At 40.2% G+C, this 25186-nt stretch overlaps 1 protein-coding gene across 7 annotated transcripts in view; it reads left to right on the top strand.

Annotated features, from left to right (window-relative positions):
- The window catches only part of MEIS2 (Meis homeobox 2), a 122136-nt gene that overhangs the window by 56870 nt on the left and 40080 nt on the right, over window positions 1-25186 (top strand). For 5 of the 7 annotated variants that reach the window (XM_075843547.1, XM_075843545.1, XM_075843544.1 and 2 more), the window contains exon 8: window positions 2457-2602. In XM_075843547.1, the coding sequence (XP_075699662.1) occupies window positions 2457-2602 (146 nt within the window). The remainder of the gene's footprint in view (window positions 1-2456; window positions 2603-25186) is intronic. The other 2 variants (XM_075843548.1, XM_075843546.1) reach the window with 1 other exon arrangement.

Raw genomic sequence — 25186 nt, 5'->3', positions numbered from 1 at the left:
AAAATATGGAGTAAAAATTGTAAAGGTCCACAGATGGCGGTGGATATAGTGGACTCTCGGAGTTGTTTCTATTAAAGCATTTTGATTGAAGATTTGGTGATCTGGATATTCTGTGCAAGGACTCTTTTGAAAGTGCTGTAGTGACAGAAGTTATGCCAGAATAATAAAGGTACATCTGGCACCTATATAACAGCTGGAACATCTGAAACTAGTTTTTGGTGTAGTATTGTAATAACATATAGACAGCAGAGATAGTATTACCGTTCTACCAGGATCGATAGGGTTTACACACCCCAACCCAGTAGCGTTATCACCAATACATCTGACTTATAGATCTGTAATTGATCATTGGAGCATCTTACAGTTTTTTGTTTTTTTCTGTTTTCTCATAACTACCAATTTTGTCCCTTTTAGACAAAATAAATCACTTGGGCTTTTTGGCATATTGTTTTGCTGTTATTATTTTCCACCATCACACTCAGATTCGAGGAAAGAAATTAAAATCACAGGTCATTGTGATTTCCATAGAAACCAAATAATGTCTGAATTTAGTTGTTAGTATATTCAACAGACAACCTACTCTAAGCAGTTTTTGCAATAAAAGGAGAACAGCTGACAGAGGCATAGCAGGGGGGCTGGCGGGGCATCTACCATGAGGGGTGCCAACAAGCCATTCTGCCTTGGTCAGGGTATTTAGATATGGATCTAGGGCAGTAAAATAAATATATATATTTGCCCTCGGTGAAAAAGGAATAGATGACCATGCTATTAAATAATTGTTTCTGCCTTAAGAAGTGGTCAGAGCGTCTGTGTCAATATGTCCTGGGGAAGCCATACATCAGTCCAAAGTTTAGCATTTGAAGTTTTCCTGGGATATGCTTGTGCCCCAGTCTTAGATTTTTAGCTTTTTTGGGCTAATTAATGTCTGTTCTGCTGTTACATCAGGCTGGGATCCCAGTGGCTGCACACATCTCCCTCCCTTGGACATAGAGCTTGTCAGGGGCCAGCAGGGAGCATTAACTCCCCCCTCCAGTTTTTCTCTTTCGTGTGACTGTGGACTAATGATGTGTAAGATGAAAAAAAGAAAAAAAAATCAGCCATCCAAAGCAGTGTCCTACTAATCTTCATTTATTTTGCATTTCATTATCCCACAAGTAACTCACATCCATGTCTAACCCTAGCTGCCCTGTTTTTTTTCCCCCCGAAAGTTATTAGTTCAAATATTAATGCATGCGAGTGATATATCCGGCTTGCATTGATTGATGCCTTCCCAAAAAGGGGGAGACATGACGGTATAAATTTTCAGAAGGTGGGGGCCAGTATTGCCCTGGCAGCAGGGTTTTTCAGATACATAATTCACACGCCCTGCAGGCATTGCTTTCAAGGCATCGGAGCCGCAGGGCAAAAAAAATAAGCAAGGCTCTTAAAAGTGAATGATTTTTGCTAATGCACAATTAATGCCATGGAAAAGCACAAAAGAGCAAGACTGGGTGATGGAAACTTCTGATTAAGTTGGCACACTGGCGTTGACGAGTGTATCTCTTTTTTTCTTTTAATTTTAACTGTTTAAGTGCTGGTGCAGTGTGTCCTGCTTTATTGCTCCCCAAGCACTCAGTAGTGTAGTTGGTTATTCTATTGAAGTTAAGCTTGAGGGAGATAGAGCAAGAACGTCTGTAGCACCTTCTGCTTCTTCTATATTATTATGCAGAACTCAACTTTGGTTCATTGTTTTATGTGCATGTGTTGCACAACTCATTTACAAATCAATATCAAGCATGTCATGTCTAGTATACACATCTAAGTGCTTTAAAGTTGCCAAAGTTTGGACACTCTCCGGAAAGAGCAAAGAAGTATACCTTAAATAAGTCTTGTTTTTGCAGAAACTCAACTCTTAGCATTTTGGAAGATGCTATGATGAAGAACGAATTTGCTAACTGTTGCTTTATTTCCCACCATCATCATCTTCCATAATGCTTAGACAGCTGTTGCTTAACTGTGCGGGACCGGATAAGCATTGAGTCTATAATAGTTCACCAATACCTAGAGTACAGAAAAAGTTGTCTTACATGATGTAGACTTAGCTTATCACAAATCAAATGTCATTGTCTCAAGGAAACCGGCGGTGATGGAAGTCCTGCAATCCTACAACCTTTGTTATGGTACGGAGAATTTACAGCTATACTAGTCTAAGTGTCACATTACTATAGAACAAGGCAGGAGAACATCTTGCTAAGTTACAGAAGACTGATGGTCCTTTTCAGTAGAGTATTCCACAGGCAAAGGTTACAGATGACAAAGAGATGTTCACCAATGGATGAAAGCTTCAAGCCATGCAAGTATTGAGAGTTCTGATGGAGCCTAGTGAACAGTCTACAGCCATCCATTAAATAGTGTGTAGCGTTTTACTATGAAAAATTGTCTGATGTTATCCACATATCTCTCTTTTTATTATGCAGGGGATGTTTTAGATAACAGTGTTGCATCTCCCGGCACAGGGGACGATGATGACCCAGACAAGGACAAAAAGAGACAAAAGAAAAGAGGCATATTCCCCAAAGTAGCAACGAATATTATGAGGGCGTGGCTCTTCCAACATCTCACGGTGAGTGTTCACTATCTATGATAGCGTTCGATCTCTATTCTGGAACATCAAGTGTTAAAAGTAGCCTATAAAAATCCATACAGCAGGCCTGCTATGAGAATACACTGTTGATTGCCGTAACGATGGAATAATTTTTCATGAGTAGTCCATTTCCAAGGTACACAAGGAAAAGTCATGAGCCTAGGACATGTGTATGGTTCTATAGGTATTAGAAAGTGATGTTGCTTGTTGAAGAGTTACTCTATAGCCTTCAGCTTTTACACACTCTACGCCTCTTTAAATGGTATTTCATGTGTTTAATGATAATGTTTGCTTTATTTAATCTATTTATACATATATTTAGTTCATTAGACACCATTAGTCATGTTAATTAATGCATAAAATAATTAGCCCAAGACTTTTTGATCTTTGTATCCAGCTACTGGGATGACCTTGTTTTGCAATGAGTGTAAAAGTTGAGTTTGCTCCTTGTAGGGATTGACTATTTGCAACTATCTGTAACTTGGCTGTGTGATAGACCGTAACCTGCTGTATTGCTGCTATAACCTGAACCATTGACATGTTATTGAGCCAAAGATGTCTTACATATGTTTGAATGGTGACGTATCTGCTGTACCAGTGTCAAAGCGGCTTATTCTATGGGTAAAGAAGTGACCAGCACAGCATGTCCCCCTAAATGTGGTTTTGTCGATATGTATACCATATATAAATCTGCAAATGTTTCTTATATTGAGAGGAAGGTATTTGGATTGGAATTGGAGATTTGGATCAGTATTGACATGATTTTGTGAGGGTCAAATATGTCTTAATGAAAAACGTACAGTAGACTTGTGGTGAGTGTGGAAGTTGAAGACATTGGGACAAGTACTTTAATGGATGTAGTAGTATGAATCTGGAGAATGAATCATGAGATGAAGCAATGTTGAAAAACAAGAGTATATTAAATCCATGTTGAGAATAGTTATCTTTATCTTCATGTCAACTCTTCAAAAAAGATGGCTGGCACCATAAAGCATCACTTCATGGAGTTGAGTTGTTGCCACCTCTCTTTTTTGAAGACTTGATGTGAGGAGACCTGGGTGAACCCTTGACGCAACTTTGCATACCAATCTAGTGGGACTTAACATCTTCATGTCAGTGCCCTAAGAGAAGAAGGTGACAAGAATCGGGCTGCTCGTACCGATGTTCAAGAAGAACCTGTTTTTGGCAAAGCGATGCTTCTTTTTAAAGGTCACCGACCTCTGCCCACTTAGCTAAGCGAAAATTCCACTGAACATTGAACCGCTGGACTTCTTACTTAAGGAAAGGCAAAATAATGAGTCCTAGGCAAATACTAACTAATTGAAAGGGCTGTAAACCCATTACATATTGGTCAGAGATAATCAAGGGTATTTAATGACTTCTATCTATTCAGGAGCAGTGAAGCTTCAGCAGCCAGCCCTGAACCCTGCCATGTGCTTATTATCCTCATCATTAGTAGAATTACTTCACAGCTGTTCTTTGCTACATCACTTCAGCTGGGGGCCTTACCAATCATACAATGCATTAACCCTTAGCTTGCCACCCTTCATAACACACACACAAAGAATGGCAGAGGGGAATGGTCCTTGCAATCACTTTTATTTGCCCCCTAGTAATGTGATACATTGAGGAACATTTATAAAAGCTGCCGCAAGTGAAAAGTTCAGGTAAACAAAGAATGACACACATTTAGTGCTACGTATCATTCAAAATGAAACTTTTTTGTCCCCCTTGATGACTTTCGAAGCAAAAGGAGGGAGGATTATGGATGTACATTGTTCTTCTGTACAATTGCACATTATTTTTAAAGCGCTCGGTTTACACAGGTGCAGGTAGGCTGTTAGACAAATATATGGGATTTATAGAACTAACATGATTTATCATCATTTTTGTGTTAAGCAAGAATATGTTTTCGTTTTTGTAATGAACGTAGAAAAACAATTCTTCTTTGCTATGCTATTTGCCTTTGTCCGCTGTGACTTAAAAGAGCAAGCTGCAAGTTACACTGAGTGAAAAAGTAAACTGGAAATAGAAAGCAGTGGGTGAGAGCAAGGTAAATTAAGGTGACGCCGCTGGAAAGCCCTTTCTTAATAGGGAAATGTTCCATTCCCAATCAATCAACGGAATAGAATTGGATGGAGGGATTAAGTGGATCTCTATCTAATATAGCAAAGCAATATAGCTAAATAAGAATGGATACATAAATGATTTATACTGGTAAGAAAACGACTTACAGTGCTTTATGTACACTTAATTAAGGGGAAACACATTTCCCATACAAATTGTTATATACTATGGTGGTACCTTTGCTTGCATATGTATATCACTCATATATTATGTGCATTGGAGGATAGAGTGTACATATATATATATATATATATATATATATATATATATATATAAATACAAAGAAAGAGCAAGAAAGCAGCACTCCAAATCCAAAATGAGAGGTTTATTCACAAAACCTCTCAATTTGGATTTGAAGTGCTGCTTCCTTGCTCTTTTTTTGTATTTCATTGTGAGGAAAAGGGTCGTTCCTCTAAAGCTTGCACCAACCAACGGATGGTTTCTGCTACCGTGCTGCTCCATCTTGCACTACTTGTTATATATATATATATTTACTTATTTTTATATATATATATATATATATATATATATATATATATATATAAATGTAAAAAATAGGCAGCACTACGGAATAAGTGTAAAAAAGAGAGAGCTACTTTATTAGCGCTGGTGTGAAGTTTCGGCTCCACACACTAGAGCCTTTCTCAAGCTTTGAGAAAGGCCCTAGTGTGTGGAGCCCAAATATCGCACCAGGGCTAATAAAGTAACTCTCTCTCTCTTACACTTATTCCGTAGTGCTGCCTATTTTTGACATTTTGTGTCTAGAAGGAACGAATATCGGGTCCCTAAGGAATGCACCCACTGCTTTTGCTATACACTGGTGCTTTTGGACTGTGAACTATTTAATTTATATACGTGTATATATTATATATATATATATATATATATATATATATATATACATATATATATACAGTTAGGTTCAGAATTATTTGGACATGTTAATCCATCATCAATTAAGCAGGTGAAAGGCCTGGAGTTGATTCCAGGTGTGGCATTTGCATTTGGAACCTGTTGCTGTGAACCCACAACATGAGGTCAAAGGAGCTCGTAATGCAAGTGAAACAGACCATCGTTAGGCTGAAAAAAATTAAGAACTCCATCAGAGAGATAGTACAAATGTTAGGAGTGGCCAAATCATCAGTTTGGTACATTCTTGAAAAAAAAGAGCGCAATGGTGATCTCGTGAACTCCAAAAGGCCTGGACGTCCACGGATGATAAAAGTGGTGGATGATCGCAGAATCCTTTCCATGGTGAAGAAAAACCCCTTGACAACATCTACCCAAGTGAAGAACACTCTCCTGGAAGTATGTGTATCAGTATCTAAGTCTACCATAAAGAGAAGACTACATGAGAGCAAATACAGAGGGTTCACCACAAGGTGCAAACCATTAATCAGCCACAAAAATAGAAAGGCCAGATTAGACCTTGCCAAACAACATCTAAAGAAGCCAGCCCAGTTCTGGAACAGCATTTATTGGACAGATTAAACTAAGATCAACCTGTACTGGAATGATGGGAGGAAAAAAGTATGGAGAAGGCTTGGAACGGCTCATGAACCAAAGCACCCCACATCCCCTGTAAAACATGATGGAGGCAGTGTGATGGCATGGGCATGCATGGCCGCCAAAGGCACTGGGTCACTGGTGTTAATTGATGATGTGACTGAAGACAGAAGCAGCTGGATGAATTCTAAAGTGTTCAGGGATATACTTTCTGCTCAGATTCCACAAAATGCAGCAAGGTTGATTGGACGTCGCTTCACAGTACAGATGGACAATGACCCAAAACATACTGCAAAAGCAATCCAGGAGTTTTTTTAGGGCAAAGAAGTGGAATATTCTGCAATGGCCAAGACAATCACCAGATCTCAACCCGATCGAGCATGCATTTCACTTGCTTAAGTCAAAACTTAAGGCAGGAAGACCCACAAACAAGCAACAACTGAAGACGGCTGCAGTAAAGGCTGGGCAAAGCATCACAAAGGAGAAAACCCAGCGTTTGGTGATGTCCATGGGTTCCAGACTTCAGACAGTCATTGCCTGCACAGGATTCTCTACAAAGTATTTTAAAAAACCATTTTATTTATGGTAATGTTAATTTGTCCAATCACTTTTGTGCCCCTGAATTGAGGAGGCTGTGTAGAAAAATGGTTGCAATTCCTAAACGTTTCACAGGATATTTTTGTTCAACCTCCTGAGTTAAACCTGAAAGTCTACACTTCAACACTTCAATTGCATCTCAGTTGTTTCATTTCAAGTCCAATGTGGTAGCAGTGGAGCCCAAATCATGAAGATTGTGTCACTGTCCAAATAATTCTGAACCGAACTGTATATATTTATCTATATATATATATATATATATATATATATATATATATATATATATATATATATATATATATATATATATATATCTATACATATATATATATATATATATATATATATATATATGTATATATATATATGAACCTGGATTGCATGTAGCGGTTGTGGTGTCACTCACTAGGGTTCCTTGAGTTGTGCTTGGGGTGTAGTATGTACCCATCGTTGTTGAGCTGGTCATACTGTACATGGAAAAAGTTTCTTTCAATTAGATGAAGACTAATGAGAATGTGCAATAATCACATCTGGAATGGTCTACTGTTGTTTTGGTAAATTATTTCATCTGAGGTTTACTGTTTATTGTTCAGTTCAAAAAATTTCAACTAATTGGAAAAAAAGCAGTGGTTATTGTTCATGGGGTACAGTATGTGCCCATCATTTTATATGATGGTGATCCAGATTAGTTAATATAAAGAACTGTGTTGGCTTTGTTTGTATATATGGGCTAGTAACATATTCTGTAGCACTTGATGAGAAACTGATCTAATATATATGAGTCCAACTTGCCCAGAGCAGACATTTATGTAATATCATAAATGGCTCATTGACTTGGTCTTGCAGAATGCTTGACTACTGTATGTGTGTAGTATGTGCTCATCATTGTAAATTGTGGTGATATTATTGAATTGCCCTCTAAGTCTATTTTATACATTTGTAGAATACTTGTATGTAATCTTTCATCATATATTAGGTTGAGCAGGGAAGTCAAGATATTGTACGAGAGAACTAAGAAGTCATATGTAAGTTAGATAGTGTCCCCATGAAGAATGGCTTCAGGTGTTCATTTTTTTTAATATTCTCAAGATTACACTTTTAAATGACATAAATCCTCTAACAAATACCATGTTGGTGCCCTTCCTAAACTGTTCCCATGCAGCAGGATTAAACTCTAGAGCAGAAAGGCAAGGTATTCCAGACACACAATGGGCTGACCTGCACTCCAAATACTCACTGTGCCCATGGAAAGCGAAGGGGCGTACACTCTTCTCTAATTCCAATGAGCCCTCCATTCACTCAATTGGCCTCTCAAGCATCCCCACTTTCTCTCTGTCAAGTGCTCTTCTATTTTCCCCACAGAAAACATATTTAATCGTGGACAGAAGCAGGAAATCTTCAGTCACAAAGACACCACTTACTTAGGATTTAGGCTAAATGTTCCCTCATCAGGCAGAGTATTGTACATGGCTTCCTCAAGTGAGCTGTTTATATCAGCTTCATTCCCTTTTGGTGGGCTCCTAGCATCTTCTGTGTGCCCCTCTTAACTGCTCATTGCATGAAAGGTGAAATGTGCAGAAGTGAAGGAATGTCATGGCACTGTTGCCTTTGTCACTGCCTTACAACACAATGTTATCACCTTGATATATGCAGTAGCATCACTACATGTATGGGAGATGTGGCTTCTAGCAGCTGCTGGCGTTCTGTGCAGTATTTAAAGTGCTAGGCTCATTTCAAGTGGGGGAGAATATTTTACATAGTGCCCTCTTCATAAATTCAGATATGCTTTACCTAAAATCAATCAAGTAACCCTAACCTTTCTGGCCATCGTGTTTTTATCGGACTGGTCCCGTGCAAGCAGCACCCATTGATAAGACAATGTCATTGCCGTCATCTATATCAGGATTGCTCTGTGTTTTCTGACCTTTCATTTATAGCCAGCAGTAACTTTTTCGGCAATTTGTGGTACAGTAGCTTTTCTGTGGGATGGGAGTAGACGGGCTGTGCTTCGCCCCCATGCACATCATTGAGCCTTGGGTGCCTGTGACCCAGTTGCTGGTACACCTGTTGTCCTTCCTTGGACCACTTTTGCTAGGTAGTAACCACTGCATACAGGGAGCACCCCACAAAACCTGTCAAAGTCGCTCAGATCCTTACACCTGCCCAGTTTTCCTGCTTCCAACACATCAACTTCAAGAACTGACTTCACTCTCTGCCTAATATATCCCACTCCTTGACAGGCGCCATTGTAATGAGATAATCAATGTTATTCACTTCACCTGTCAGTGGTTTTAATGTTATGGCTGAATGGTATATAGCGCCAACATATTCCACAGAGCTTTACAATTGGAGAAGATATAAACAAGTAAATGACAAGTAATCAATACAAATGAACAAATAATGACATAAAAGGAGAAATAACCCTGCATATAAGAGCTTACATAAGTGAAGGTAATTCAGATGCTGGTTGCCATTGCCATATGCACAGATGGTTCAAATTCACAGATATCTTTCACCCATCATCTATTGCACAAGACCTTGCTGAGGATCTGTCATGGGGGCACAGCTTCATTAATGCTTCCTCCACCAATATTGGTGTTTGCCCAGTTCATTTTTCAGGTTCTAAGTATCTTACCATCAGTATACTAAGCTGTTGGTCCATTGTATTCTGTATTATGATGGTCTATTCCATACAATCTGCAAAAAGGGTTCTGAGGGTCCCAAAAAAGTCTGAATTTCTAATCCAGAGCTGGTATAAGGAGCAGTTGTGCCCCCATGACAGATCCTTAGATCCTTGGCATTGTGCAACATCTGTGTTCCTTGCACGTATTTCTATGTACAAGGCCAGAGATTACATTGACCTTTTCTTATCAATGGGTGCAGCCTGCTGAGGCCTGACTCCAACATGGTATCTCTTTCATGTATAGCTTATGTTGTACACGCCACCATTGCTATGTTATGCCTTGTGTATTTGTGATGTACCTTCACGCCTTCACCTATGATGATTTCACAGGAATATTTCTCAGCCATGATGTCTGCTTCCCTCCCACTTTTCATATATTGATGACTTGGTTATTTAGTAGATATCAAGCACAATTTATTTATTTTTTCAGCTGTGAACAACAGCGACACAGACAAAAACGCCATTTCCCCGGAGAGCTCACCCTCTAATGTTCGGTACTATAGGAGTTATAATATGTCTGTGTAAGGATTGGTAAAGCCCAACTGAGTGAGATTTAGCAATGAAAGGATGATTGTGAAGGGAACACTGTGGGTTTGAAGTGTAAAACTCCACAGAAATCTCTGATACGCAAACCTGTGAGATCTGACAGGTTTCCTCTAGCTATCTCTGGGACTTCCTACTTCAAAGACCAGCATGCAGCGCAGTGCTCCTCCTTATCCCCTGTTCACATGTTTTAGGCACTTGCAACTAATTATAGCATCCATCCCTCTGCTCTCCCCTCTCTCCATCCCTCCGTCTCTCTCTGTTCCCTTCTTTCGCGTCTCTTGCCTCTGCTGGGAGAGATGCTCACCATTCCACCATTCCCCATTCTGTGCCATCTGTCATGATTTTCCGGATTCTATATTTAAAGGAATAGTCCCTATTTACAAAGAACCAATGACTCTATATATATTCCTTCTTTCACCACATAAATTAAAGGCTTAACCTTTCACTTAGAAAGAGCTGACTACGCAATCCAGAGTAATGAATGGCGCACCGCTGTAGAACAGAAATGGGTCAATGACTTCCTGGTGCATTTTTTTTTTTTTTTAAATTCAGTCTTAACTCTGGAAATCCACATAAGGCCTCATAAAGATGCGGCATAGGTGAACTGGATAGCTGCGTTGATATGTCATGTGTTGATTCGGTCGAACAGTTTTCGGATAGACACATATAGCACATGGGAGTCTACTGGCCCAAGAAAACAAGTCTGCTGCTTTAACTGAACAGCAGCCAATAATTAGTTGTGAATATATTTAACATAGCAGTGCAGGCTGCAACACAATATGCTCAGTAGGATCCAGCTGGACAGCCGAAAATACACCGAACCCTGTAATCATGGGTACCGTCATTATTGCAATTTATCTAAAAGCTTCCCAAGAGCACAGTATGTCACTGATGTGCATGGTAGCCCTGTACAAACAGTACACACCCTGTGGATCACGTAAAAAAAATGGACTGGCAAAATTACTTCGATTTGTCCGTCATATCCGAGCAGCATGAAGTTGCCTCCTTCCATATATCCAAATATATGCTTCATACGAACCCTCCAATGTGCTGGAGAGATAGGAGACTGACTTTTTTTTTGTAACATTCTTACAATATTGTCCATACATTTTAAATTGTATCATTTTATAAACTGAGCTAAAGATTTGAATGGTGAGCACAGGATATAAGATTAAGGAGAACTGTAGACTAGATCACTGCTGGGATTATGATAATATGTCTCAGTCATATTTGCAGATTTTGGAAAGTGAGAAGCCGAGCTTCCTCCTCGGTGGCAATGAATTACTCTGCACATTCCCACAGTGATTGGCAGGCTCGTTCAGTCACTCCACAGCAATCATTGGCACTTCTAAAGGTTTATTATCATTTAGGATATAATGACATACCTGGATCCATTCCTTTGCATTAGAGATTTTTATTTTATTTACATGTTTTTGCTTTTTTTTGCCTGAGACTCTCAAATCTGCCAACACTAATCTCCGCTGATTTGCTTAAATCATGTCTGTGTGATCGGCTGCCTCTTCATCTTGTCTAAGAGGAAAGAGACCCAGGTTTTCATTCATTTTATATTCTAACATTTTGGTGCCAGGATAAAGCGGCATTTGTGCACACTACTCAGAGACAACATAGAGCTTGCTAGGAAAAGAGCCACTGCTTGGTCCAAAGAGTTACAGATTTAAGGGATTCAATAATTCTTACAAATAAAGCTGTTGGGTCATGAAGGTAAAAAAGGTCTCTGAATGCCGATAGCAGTGTAATCATAAGATGTTGTCATGGCAAATTCAATTGAGGATCCTGGGTCCCAATTCAAAATCTGTAACAGGGCCCCCACCCACCATCTGCCATTTATAACACCGGTGTCTTTTTATGCGGCAAAGGGGTAATTGGGCCCACTCAGGCCCACAGCCCAGGTGCGACTTCTACCTCTTCACCCCTTATAGCTACATCCTTGTACATGTACTGTATATATTTATAAATGTAAGTATAATTTATACTTAAGGCCCTTTTACACGGGCAAACGATCAGTCCCGATCATTACCCTGTGTAAACAGGACAACAATCATTCGATGAACAAGCAAACGCTCATTCGTCGGCTGATCGTATCATTTATGCAGCAGAAAATATTATCGTTGTTGACAGCACATCTACCTGTGTAAACTGGGAGAAGTGCTGCGGACATGATGTAAATGCATGGGGATGGAGCGATCGTAGTAACGATCGCTTGTCCCCATACATAACTGATCATAGCTCAGGAGCAAACAAGCAATCAACAATATGTCTCACTGATTGGCGCTCATTGTTACGGCCAATATTTGCCGGTGTAAAGGGACCCTTAGTCTGTACCAGATATAACCGTATACAAATATGCTACATTACATTTGTGAAGTTTAATAGGAAGAGTAAATAAAATAAAGAATTACAAGAGAAATCTATTGTTTACATTGCTAGATACATTCTAGATTCTCGATACTTCTAGAACTGGAAAATAATACACAATAATAATACAACTTGTTTTACTAAGTGACTTTTTTATTAAGAGAAAGTATAGGACCCCCTCTAAATTTAATTTAAATCTAATATTTCATGTTGTCACAACCAGAAGATGCAGTACAATCCTTGAGGTCAAAAAAGACTTGGAAGCACCAGACTGACAAATATCTGTACTCTTTGTCCCCAATAAAGTGACAGGTTAAGAACCAAAAACTCCCCTGTTGGTAAGTGACCTTTTTGTCAAGGGCATAGGATGGTGCAGGGAAACACAAAACAAAATGAAGGCCTTTGCTTGTGTTTTGGCTGGTGGAAGACTCTGCGGTAATTAATCATCCCTGTCCAAGCTCCTCTGTAACCTGAACCATCCTCCCCTGTGTCTGGATGGCAGCAGTCTTCAAAGGACAACTAACAGGGCGGCTCACTCAGTCACAGGTAGGCCTGCCAGATACCGCTGGGTTGTCCTAGTTTAACTCTACCAGCACCAGAAAACAATCTGGGAAAAAATTTGTTTTCTTCTTTTCAAACCCAAGGTGTAATTACCAGCATTAAACCATTAAATAAATGTAGCCAATAAAGTCTCCCCAAAGAAGAAGAAAACGGCGAAGGTCAGATGTCCTGCAAAAAAAAAATACAGTTAATGTTCGGATGCCTGTTTCTCAAGTCATTCCCCAGTAGTATATCTGTGGAGGAAGTAGATAAACTTCAGCACTAACTGCATAGGAGCTCTTTGAAAAAAAAAATACCTCTGAAGAGCAAAATGCATTTACTCTGTTGCCCCTTTACACAGCACACAGGTTAAACAACTTTAACGCAAAATTATCCAAACAAATTACTTCATTTTCATTTTTTTCTTACCTTTCCCCATGTAAACTTACATTTGTCAGAATCTGCAGAGCTGGAAATTTACTTTTTTCAAAATATGTTTTTGCATTTTAAATAATTTGGATCAATAAAGAAATGGTGAAATATATTAATACAGGTAAGTAGTTATGAGATATTAATAAGAACAAAAAGACCAAAATGCAGAAGCAGACAGAGAAGAGAGGGAGCCCCAAAACATAAGTCAAAATGGGCCCCAATTATGGTTCTGGATTTTGCCACCCAGGTCAGAAGGATCTGGCATTTGTTTCCCCCCTCCACCTTATTTCTATGACCCTATGACCCTTGGACCACTTCCTCAGCCCCTTGCTTGACAACTATGCAGTTTCTCTAGACAAGGTTTCCTGCAAAGGTTCTTGCCACCCAGTAGCAAAGTGTATGGAACCAACCAGGACAGGGCCCCCTCTCTCCAAGGGCCCCTGTAGCAACCATATGTGATATTTATTCTCTTGCCTAAATGCCCTTTTCATGGTCCTTTTTGATAAAAAAAAGTTGTAAATGTTTAGTCCTACCACTTGCAATTGGGTACAATTGGCAACAATGTATCTATATTATATGAATCTTGATGGATCTGTGGTCTGATGGTCTGTGTTAGTATAAATGTTGGAACGACTGACATCTGTGGTCCGGTAGTGGTGATTGTATGTATGTATGTATGTATTTATTTATTTATTACCTTTATTTATACGGCACCAATATATTCTACTAGGGTGTACAGAGGGTGAGGCATCGACAAAAAAGTCAGAAATTGTCCTTTCTGAATGAAAGGATCTCCATGTTTGCCTCAAGCTTTACAATCCTTTATTTATTGATATCATAAATCACTGTAGGTAAGTAAATCATTACATTTTATCTATAAGATTGTATATCTCATATCTGTGCTCTGGGTACTTGTCAGGTTGGCTGTTTTTAGTTGACAACGTATGGGATACAAGTATGGACTGTGCATTGTTTTCGTGAATTCTGTCACATTTGAGGCTGTTTATATTGATGGGAAAACTTCACTGTTCAACCACAGTTTCTTAAACAAATGCCTCTCACGGCACTTAAACGTCACTGTTTGTTCACTGTGGTTTGGAAGCTGTCGGTTCACACTTGTGGATTCAGATAAAGACAGAATAAGCTGCACTTCACCTCATAAAACAAGCATTTCACCACCACACCTGAAGCATTCGTTTTCTTTTTGGGTAACGCAGCTTTGATTTCAATGACAGGCAGATTGTGTTCGCGGGGGTTGCTTGTAGGGTTAAGCAGAAAGCAATGGGAAGATAAGATTGGGAGACCATCCACCCTACACAATGTAACGAATGATAGAATTGCATGCAGTGCAGAAATGATTGCACTCACTCATCCATGTAATACTCTGCTTATGTTTAGGTGTGTAGGAGCCTCATAGGTGCAGGTATAGGCAGCGTATGGAAGAATGTCGAGCAGCTGCCTGGGTTTCGGTGTTTTATGTCTTTCTAATTTTAGAGTGTTGATGTGGGGATTCCAGGGCACTAAACACGGCAGGGTCATATACAATCCTTACATGTAGATGCAATGATTTATTTCGTGTTAATGCATCTGCTTAGAAAATGTATACCGTGCATGGCACAGAGCATCTCTTGCTATGGCGGACCTAGCCCATCCATGAATTACAGGGTCATCCCATGATGCACTGTAAATTACATTTTGGAAACATCACAATAAGTTGTGCCAAATGAAACACTCAGCTACATCGTTCCAATGTAAATCGAAGGAGGTAACTAAAAATATTCCTCTAATGGGATGTTATAAGAGGTATACTGGAGTGCTTGCTCAGTTCAGTTGCCATTGTTTAGCTTTTCTTCATCAACATCCCTACTCATCTCAGTCCTGTTTATATGTGAAATAAAGGGGACATAGTTGGCAGGAAAGGGTAGGACATAGGCAGATCATTTGTCAGCAGAGAGGGCAATACAAAATGGGGTCCAACATTTGCTTTTTTTTCTAAACAGATCCATATGTTAATTTTTCCCAGGCCAAATAACTGAATTCCACGGCATGTACGCCTCATGCACGCAACCGTTTTGCTACTCTGGCCATTTTTGACGGCATCCGAGTGGCACCCGATAGTCTTCACAGACCCATTCACTTTAACGGGTGAATCGGGTCCGTGAAAGATGGGACATGTTCTATCTTTCCTCGGATCACTGACGGGACTCGGCCGGTGCACACTGTCGTGTGCATGAGGCGTTAGTCTGCATATATACAGTACCGCTCAGTAAATAGAATGCTATTTTACATAGATAAGGCGTTGTTCTTGCTGGTAAAGAACTAGACTTGGGGGGAAGAGTTGGAGAACTGCTGCATTGCGACCCCAACGCTACACCATGAGGTGATTTTATGTTTGCAAGATCATCAGGTAAGAAAAGGTGAAAGACACAGAACCACGGCCGCCCCTTACTCCATTCTCTGCTAAATATCTTACATAGGTTTACAAAGTAACTAAAATATGAAAACCATTTCAGAAATGTAGCTCCTCAGATTACTATTCAGGAAGAATAGAGCTTGCTGCATCTCGGATCTTTATGTCGTCCTCTTCAGCAAAGATCAACAGTGTACCTGTAAGATAAACTTCACTATTGGAACAAACACAGCTGTGTGACAAACCAGGTGACTCACGGTATACGTGAAGTAGAGGCGTAACGTAACACTGGAACTTTGCCGCCTTAACGTGGGACTTTTAACTCCTGGCCCCTCTCAAATCTTGAAAAATAATAATACTTCTTGCTCTAGCGCTGTATTTAGCCATAATTACTCTAATGGGTGCAGCAGCTCTTGCTAGGTAACAATCCATATCTGAATACTACCTAACAAACAGTATTTGAAAAAAAAAAAGTCATTAGCATAAAAGACTATGTAATTAGTAAAACAATGACAATTTCTTTTTTTTTTTTTTCTACATACGTTTTCCTCATGAAGGCAACCTCCTTCCACATGCCTTATTATATGCCAACACTTGGGTTCCCCCACTAGGAAAGTAATGGGCTTCTCAGAAAGAGCATCTCTAGCATTGGTTGTCCCAGCCCATCCATGTATTACATGGTCAACCTTTCATTTGAATAATGTACACATTGCCCTTGCAGTACAACTGGCTGCACCTTTCACCCACGATAGCAGCTGATCCTGGCGGAGGGGTTCTGTTTAAAAGGGAGAGACAGAGCATAACCTAACTATTCAGGGAAAAACCAGATGTAATAAATGCCTAATACATTTTTGGACTAGAGCTACAGTTTTTCAGAATATCACTACCCTTATCCGCCAGATAAGCAAAATTATCTTCACCCCCAAAGCTATCGTGAAGAACATTTCCACCTAAAATAAATAAAAAATCACTAATAAATATGAGTTGTAAAAAAAACATTATTCAGCTTTGAATGATATTGGGGCAGGCAAGGCATAACTAGGGAGATTTGTCATTCAGGAGTCTAGGAATACGATATCACATAGGGAATGATCTAAACAGATATTTCAGACATTAATACAGGAAAGGGTTCTTTACAGTTAAAGTAGTCAAACTATGGAATGCCCTACCCCAAACGGTAGTAAGGGCAGATACTATGTCAGCATTTAAAGGGTAACTAAACTTTCAAAAAACTTTTGAAATGTCTTAGTGACATGTCAGAAGTTTAGATCGGTGGGGAGTCCGAGCACTGAGACCCCCACCAAACACCAAAAGGAAGCAACAGAATTGCCCCGGTGAGCAATGTGCTGCTTCGTTTCTGATCGGTTTTCCTCGTAAAACCGAGCAAGTGGTATATGTACTCATAGACTTTCTATTGAGCCCGTACACCACTTGCTCGGCTTTCCGAGATAAGCCAATCAAAAACAAAGCAGCACATCGCTCTCCAGAGACGCGTAATTGATTGAGAGAGGTTGAACTTGATGGACTTGTGCATTTTTTTCAACCTTTGTAACGTACGTAACTATGTAATCAACTTACATGTCAATAGTTCTTCTTGAGCTAATAGGTATCATTCCCATAGTTAAGTATTAGATTAACCAAAAAAATGTCTGACCCTTCTGGAAATAGAGCTAGTGTAGCATATTTATCACAGCCATGTATAATTCTGATGTAGAGGGTGGAAAATCTTATTAGTTTACCAACAGAAAGGCTTCATACTGTCTTTTACTGTCTCACTTGTTAGAAGTTTTTGAGGAATCTTGGCATTTTTCAGCCCGCCAAGCACAGGCTGGCGCAAGGTATGTTTTAATGAGGTTGCTCCATCTTTCTCTGGGCCATTGCAGATAAAACCTCTTGACTATATTGTGCTAAAGTGACTGTCAATGCTCTTTTTATTGGACATGCTTCATATAATGTGATGAGATTATAGGCACCCATTGAGGTTGTTAGGTAAAATTTAACATGCTGCTGATGTGCAATGAAGGAATGTTAATTGTGTAGATGCCAAGAGAAGAGATCATTGAGTTGAGCTATCTTCTGGAATCAGCCTTGGGTAGATATATGTGAGAAGTATTATTCACGTGAGGGATTAGGTGAACTTTTAAAAATGAATACATCACATCAAATCAGTGGTTTCAGATTTATAGCGCTTATCATGAGCAATTTTCTTCTCAGAGCAAAAAGTTCACTTTCTAAAGTGGCAGAGGGTGACTGATTCAAAAAAATAATGTTGTCCCATTTAATCACCCTTTTATATACATCCTTTGGGTTTGGATCAATGAACAGCAAAGGGCGCTCTACTCCAAATGTTATCATTTAAAGAAGCACTATCGTAGTAATGTGTGTAATGTATCTAGATATACTGTATATTGGTCATTGGGTATAAAATGCTGTTGTCGTGCATTTATTGTCAATGACTCTTTCATAGAAAGGTATTTCAGTCTACATCTCACTGAGCATTGATATCCCAGACAGGGACATACTGAGCAGAAGGGCAGACAGGTAGTGCCCCAACACGGACTTGGGGGTCAACAGTACACCATTACTTTCAAGATTTTGACACTAATGGCACTTTGCATTACATGGACAGCAAATTGATTTTAATATATACTGTGTAATGCCTCATTCCACCTGTTGTGGTGCTGCAGGGAAATTAAACACTTGCTGTTTAAATCCCTCACAGAATATAGCTGATTTCTGGGGGTCCCAGCAGAAGAATGTCCTGTGATCAGCTTCTTGTTGAAGGACCCATCTCACAAGGGAATTGTTTAACATAGAAAATCCCTCTAAAGTATATAATCTCTGCAGATACATTGTCAAAGTTACCAGCCCTGGACAGTCTCAGACTACCATTGATTTCACTTAAAGGGGTTTTCCCATGAAGGACATTTATGACATATGCACAGGATATGTCATAAATGTCAGATAGATGTGGGTCCCACCTCTTGGTCCCGCACCTATCTCTAGAACGGGGCCCCCTAAACTCCGTTCAAGCATTTGGTGCTAACGCTGTCTCTCGGCCACTTCCTGACATTATGGTCGGGACATAGTCGGGAGTTACGGAAACAGCGTAGCTCGCTGAGCTACGCCGTTTTTGTAACTCCTATACTAGTGAATGGCAGTTACGGAGGCAGCTTAGCATGCGAGCTACGCTTTTTCCATAATTACCATTCAGTTCTATGAGACTTACGGAAACAGCATAGCTCAGCGAGTTACGCTGTTTGCGTAACTCCCGACCATAAAGTCAGGAAGTGGCCTGGAGACAACATTAGCACGAAAAGGTAGAACAGGGTTTAGGGGGGCTCCGTTCTAGAGATAGGTGCGCGTCCTAGAGGTGGGACCTGCATTTATCTGACATTTATGACGTATCCTGTGGATACGTCATAAATGTCCTTCATGGGGAAAACCTCTTTAAGTGGTCAGAAAGGACAAAATTTATATAATTAACTATACATTATCCTGTATTAACAATCTTAAGGCTCCGCAGCTACACGTGGTCCCAGGACGCTGCGGTAAGATTGTGAGTGACCTATAGGTTTTCCTATGTGGAAAAAGGTCACGATGAAGAATTTTGTCATAGGCCAACAATGAGGTCAAGCATGAGTCATGGCAATGGCATGATTTTACTGTGAGCTGTGGATGGCTAAGTGTCGCAGCGGAGTCTTAGTCTAAGACTAAAGCAACATTCATTCCCTGGTACTGTTTTTTACCCAGTTATATAGGTGCATAGAAAAACGACCTTTCTTGATATAACATCTAGTAGTACATTCCCTAAGATGTCTATTTGGTCGTGTCAATCACAGCTGAAACTCATATAATAGAAATATACTGCAGCGTAATATTTATTCTATTCCACCTGAAGTCCAAGATAAAGATAGTCATTGGAAAGGATTTGTATTTTATATCTAGTTTTAAGGTTTTGTAAGAATTCTAGCTCCATCCTGCGGTTTTCTAAAACTACATGAGACTCAAAAGGAATGTGTCGGAGGATCCAGGTAAAACACAAGGTGGGATTAGATTTAGAGATAAAATAAGACACTCTACTTTTTGTTTTTTCTTCTTCGTGTATTTGCGGTTTTCCGATCGGCCCATAGATGACGACTAATGGTTGCTTGAGGTGGTGACAGGATAGGTCATGAAAGGAACCTTGTAATATCATATTACCTTGGCTAATGGCCAGAGGGTCAACAGAAGAATCTAACAGACAGGCACAAAAGACAACAGGCAGGTTTATCTCTTCCAGCGTGTCACTCTGCATTGTATAGGCAGGAATTCTTCAAAGCTCAGTGCTTAAGAAAAAAGGTCCCCTTATCCTGCTCTATGGCCCAGCAGATCCCCTCACATTACTAAGTGAAGCTCAAAGAACATGTTTACTCAAGCTCAGATCATCCTACAGACAGAAATGGAGCACTCTGAACAAAAATGCTGATAAGAAAACAATGGATTGCTGCCAAATGGCAATAGGAAATAAACCCAGCTCAGAGCCAGCCATTTTGTTCAATTAATATGATCTAAAACAATGACTGCCCTATATTACAGTTCCACCATAGAGGTTGAGATATTGTAGGGTGTATAGAGTTCAATATGAATATAAATAGTCCCCCATTATGCCCTGGATCTTTTTGTATTTCGTTGCACTTACATGACCAACCTGACTGTTCATATAGTCTGAAGAGAAAGCCACCAATATAAGTAACAGTGGGCTATAAAAGGGTCGCCACTAGGATGGTAAAAAAGTGGCCGAGCCGGTATTTATTCTAGGAGGACTTTGCTAGTAAAAAACATTGTTACCGGCAATAGTAAGTGGCAGCGTTTTTGTAAAATCAGACAGTGCATGTGCAGTCATTATACTTCCTATTTGGATTGGATACTTCTTCTTTGCCAGGCCCTTCCAGCCCTTGGAACGTCAGCAGTGCCAGGACTGGGTCAAGTGTGGGATTGGTGCCAGCGGGAAAGTGCAATGGACAAGGTTGTAGAAAGACACAGAGACACTCAGATTCAGCAGCCGGACATGTGCACAATGGCCGCCTGGGCAGTCCCAAAAGTCAAGAGCGAAAGTCGGAGGAGTGACAGTGTGTCATTGTCTGCCTGAGGCTTGGGCAAATCACACTCAGTGGGAAGTCACTAGCATGGCACCCGTAGAATTGTATGGGCTCTACCATACCTCCGAATGCCTCTAATTTTCGCAAAGCAACAGATAGACTGCAATGGGGCTCATTACTATGGATCTGTATTGCGGTCTGTATACTGCATATGTTTTCTGGCACTGTGTACATGGGATCTAACTGTAAATTTGCGGTGGCAGAAACAGGATGCTGCATTACCTACTCTGCTTCAGAGAAGGTCATCAGTGACGGGTACAGTTCACACCTACAATAAAGTGAAGCATTTTTAAGCTGCACATACACTTACAATATCTGTCAGCTGAATGATTGGTTGGTCGACAACTACTCCACCAGACTCTCCCATACACATGCACGCTTGGCTCAGCTAAGCATGCAAGTGCTTTCACTGGGGAGAGGGAAAAATGCTGCTGACAGACTCCTCCGGCAGCAACTGATCAACTGATCAAAGGATTGACCAGGTTGAAACCCAATAAGTCCGACTCCAAAAACAAATTAGATAGTCGGCTGGTCCTGCGAAAATCGTCAGGTTCATCTAATTTCTTCTAAAGCGTATGCAATAATAAGGCGAACGATCATTCTTACAAACGCGTGTTCCCGATCATTGTCCTGTGTAAACAGGGCAGTGATCAGCCGACGAACAATCTGCCTTGAAAATCATCGTTGTTGGCAGTAGATGTGCTGCTGACATCCCCTGTGTAAACAGGGTATGTGCCGCTGATATTATGTAAACTGTATGGGGACCGAATGATTATATTAATGATCGTTTACCCCATATAGTTTACATTGGCCCGTGTAAAGGGCCTTTAAATGAGCGCTGATCCACCTGTTATTATCGGCACTCGTGGGCACATATCTGCCCATGTAAATCCAGCACTTGACACACCACTGATTGTGCCAGACATGAATGGTCATAGTGGAGAATGATACAAAGCAGCTATGATGTCCTATCTGTAAAGTGTCCATTCTCTTTAATTGCTAGACTTGAACCCTACAGCCTGTAGGCCTTTAGAAGATCCTCTTTCATCTACCAGTCTACTGGAACATATGTGCAATACTCATTCTGCTTAGTAGGTTTAGCCTCTAACCATAATCAGATTAACCTTTTTGTGTCTTCAAAAAATCTTTCGTTTAAGCAAGTCCTGCACTTTGCCTAATACAATGGGAGATCACGGCCTTCTGGATCCTTCTGCTTCAATATTTGTTGTGGTTAAATCAATATTAACTGTACCACCATTGTAAATGTCATATTGTGCTGCTACGTCCTAAACATGAATATGGTTCACTGGTAAGATTTTGTATCATAGATCGCCCTATAAACTTCATCAAATGGCAATGTTCTTTATTTTGGGTAGGGTTAAAAGTTATTATAGCTGCTTGTTAGTTCTATTCCTCCGGGCTGACATCTGACCTAATACTGACATTTAGCAAGTGCCCAATAGGAGAAAGGCGCAAGAGAGCAAGTGCCCAATAGGAGAAAGGTGCAAGAGAGAGGTCAGAGGTCAATGAAATTTCTCCATGCTCAGGCCTGATCTAAAATTTGGGCGACTAACTAATGTTGGAAACCAGCCACACTCCCGAGTAATTAAAAAAAATGCTAAATGTTGGGTGTGTTATCTTTCAATAACACCCCAAGCAATGGTTAAATTTCTAACCTTTCCAGTGCATGCTGGGACAAGGAACTTTATCTTGTTTACAATGCTATACTACAAACTATATGATGTATGGTATATTCTCCCCTACTGGAAGCATGAGTGAGTTGTGTATAAAATAGCACAAATAGCTTTATTCATGCCCCCAGATTACCCTTGTCTTCATGTGCGCATGTTTGATGATGTAAAATGAATAGAATTATGCATGATCTGCATATCTAATAGCAGTTGTGTTATACTGTAATATGCTACCATTGTAGAGTCATAAGAAACTGTTGGTTGAATGCATGAAGATATCTGTGAAATAATCTGTAGGGTGGTATGAGTAGTCAGAAAATGGGGCAGTGCCAGAGGGCTGAGGAGTTTTGGGGGTCTATAGACTCCCATCCTGACATGTAGTGCCCAAATGATGGACTCTAGTTTTAAAAACTGTGTCAGTCTATTTAGCTTATTATTTTATATTGCATGACGTACTGGACTGGCACAGTATTTCCATTCATACTAGCATGTTTAGCCTTTCCGATGTATTACTAAACATTATAATACAGGCATACATATGGTAGTCATACAGTAACAATATGACATTCCTGCCATCAAGTCTCTAGTGATCAAGTGGCATTTCATTTTATTTTTTTCAGCTACTTTCAGTTTTCCTGTAATTATCACAGTGTGTAGATTGACCCTTGGAGGGTTAATAGAGGGTTACATCTAGAGGCAACCCTCTTAAATAATACACGGGGCCTTGTACAGAAGGAGATTTGCTGTTAGAGGATATCAAGAAATGGGGGCCAGAGTAGGTTTATCCACAAAAAGAGAGAATTCAAATCAGCAGCCGCAGCCTGGGGACACCTGGAGCCTCCACATTGCACAACCTCAGCACTTCTCACGCTGCTGCCTCTCCGCTCAGGCACAATATTAACCAATTCACAGGAGTCAGCTACACACCCAAATCCACACTGCACGCTGCCTCATATCCAGATCCATCCGGGATCTGCAAGGAGAAAACTGGGCTCTGAAGATGATGATATGAGACTTGTGCACTGAAAATCCTCATGCAGAATAAAGCAATGCTACTTAATGGCACAGAACAAAGAGTATGATAGTATGAGCATGACGGAAAGACTTTGTTAGACATGTCTGGCTAGTCTGAGAGTTGCCAGGGCTTCCACTGCTGACAGACATCCCAGTTTCTTTCAGCACCTCTGGGTGCTGGATTCTTTCAGCATTCATCAGTTGAAGGGAAGTTGCGGCTTATCTGGAGGATGGCAGAGCCTGAGGCTTAGATTATTGCTGATCCCTGGCAGAACCCTTGGTCTGCCCTGCACCGGGAGCTGACTGGGTGCTGTATATATTCTGCCGAGTCTAGTTGATAGTAGAGAGGTGCTGTAGTGTGATGTGTGATACAAATCCTCCTGTGTATTAACTTGAAGAGCAGTAGAGTTGTCACAGAGCAGCAGTGAACATTTCCATTGACACATGGTAAACTCTGAGTGATGCACAGTATTGTGGCGGAGCACTTGTGGCTTGTCTAGGGGTATTCTTGCTCTATGTTGTTGGTAATGTATAGATCTGCCTATTCCTGCTGTTGAAGTGAATTCTCCTCCGGGACTCCCCAGTTTCCTGATCGCACTTCCCTCATCCATTTCTTTCATCCTAATGAACTCCCAAATCTGGTTACCAGTAGAAACCGGTTCAAAGATCAAGTGACATTTAATTGAACCAAGTCTCATTTACTTCACAGATATGAACAGACAAAATATTTGTGTTTAGTTCCGGTCTCCTTACTTTTCTCTCTGCGGCAGAGGGACGGCTCCTTTTACTCACAGAACACACTCTTCCACTTACGCGACTTTTGACCTACAAAACCCAAGAAGAGAAATGACAAGGCCATGTTTTGGTCTGGTCCTTCTTTTAAAGCCAGAAGTAACGTGAAATTCTTTATTTGTTTACTATCTGTTATTTATATATGACCAACATAATCCACAGCACTGTACAGTGAATGCACTCAATAAGGGACCCAATCCAAGTCCATGTCTTAAGTACTCCAGGGACTGTTTCAAAAATAGCCAAGGGATCTAGACATAATTTTGGAGCAATGGAAGGATAGATAGATAGATAGACAGACAGACAGACAGACAGACAGACAGACAGATAGATAGATAGATAGATAGACAGACAGACAGACAGACAGACAGACAGACAGACAGATAGATAGATAGATAGATAGATAGATAGATAGATAGATAGATAGATAGATAGATAGATAGATAGATAGATAGATAGATCAGTGTTTGTACACCCAAACACAGTGTATAAAATACAATTTTGGTGACATAAATCAGATTTGAATAGAACTGTATGTCGATCTTCATCATCAGGTTAGCATGTGTCACGATGACTTCATTTAATGTCTACAACATTCTCCTAGGAAGATACTAATCAATTGGGAAGTGTTTCCAAAGGGTTAATGTTGCTGCTTGCAGTTAGTTGAGTGGACCCAGGTAAAAATCAAAGCGGTTGTTCCGATATTCT

This window comes from Rhinoderma darwinii, chromosome 12 (genome assembly GCF_050947455.1).
Source record: "Rhinoderma darwinii isolate aRhiDar2 chromosome 12, aRhiDar2.hap1, whole genome shotgun sequence".
NCBI classification, from domain to species: Eukaryota; Metazoa; Chordata; class Amphibia; order Anura; family Rhinodermatidae; genus Rhinoderma; species Rhinoderma darwinii.
This window is presented reverse-complemented; position numbering and strand designations above follow the sequence as displayed.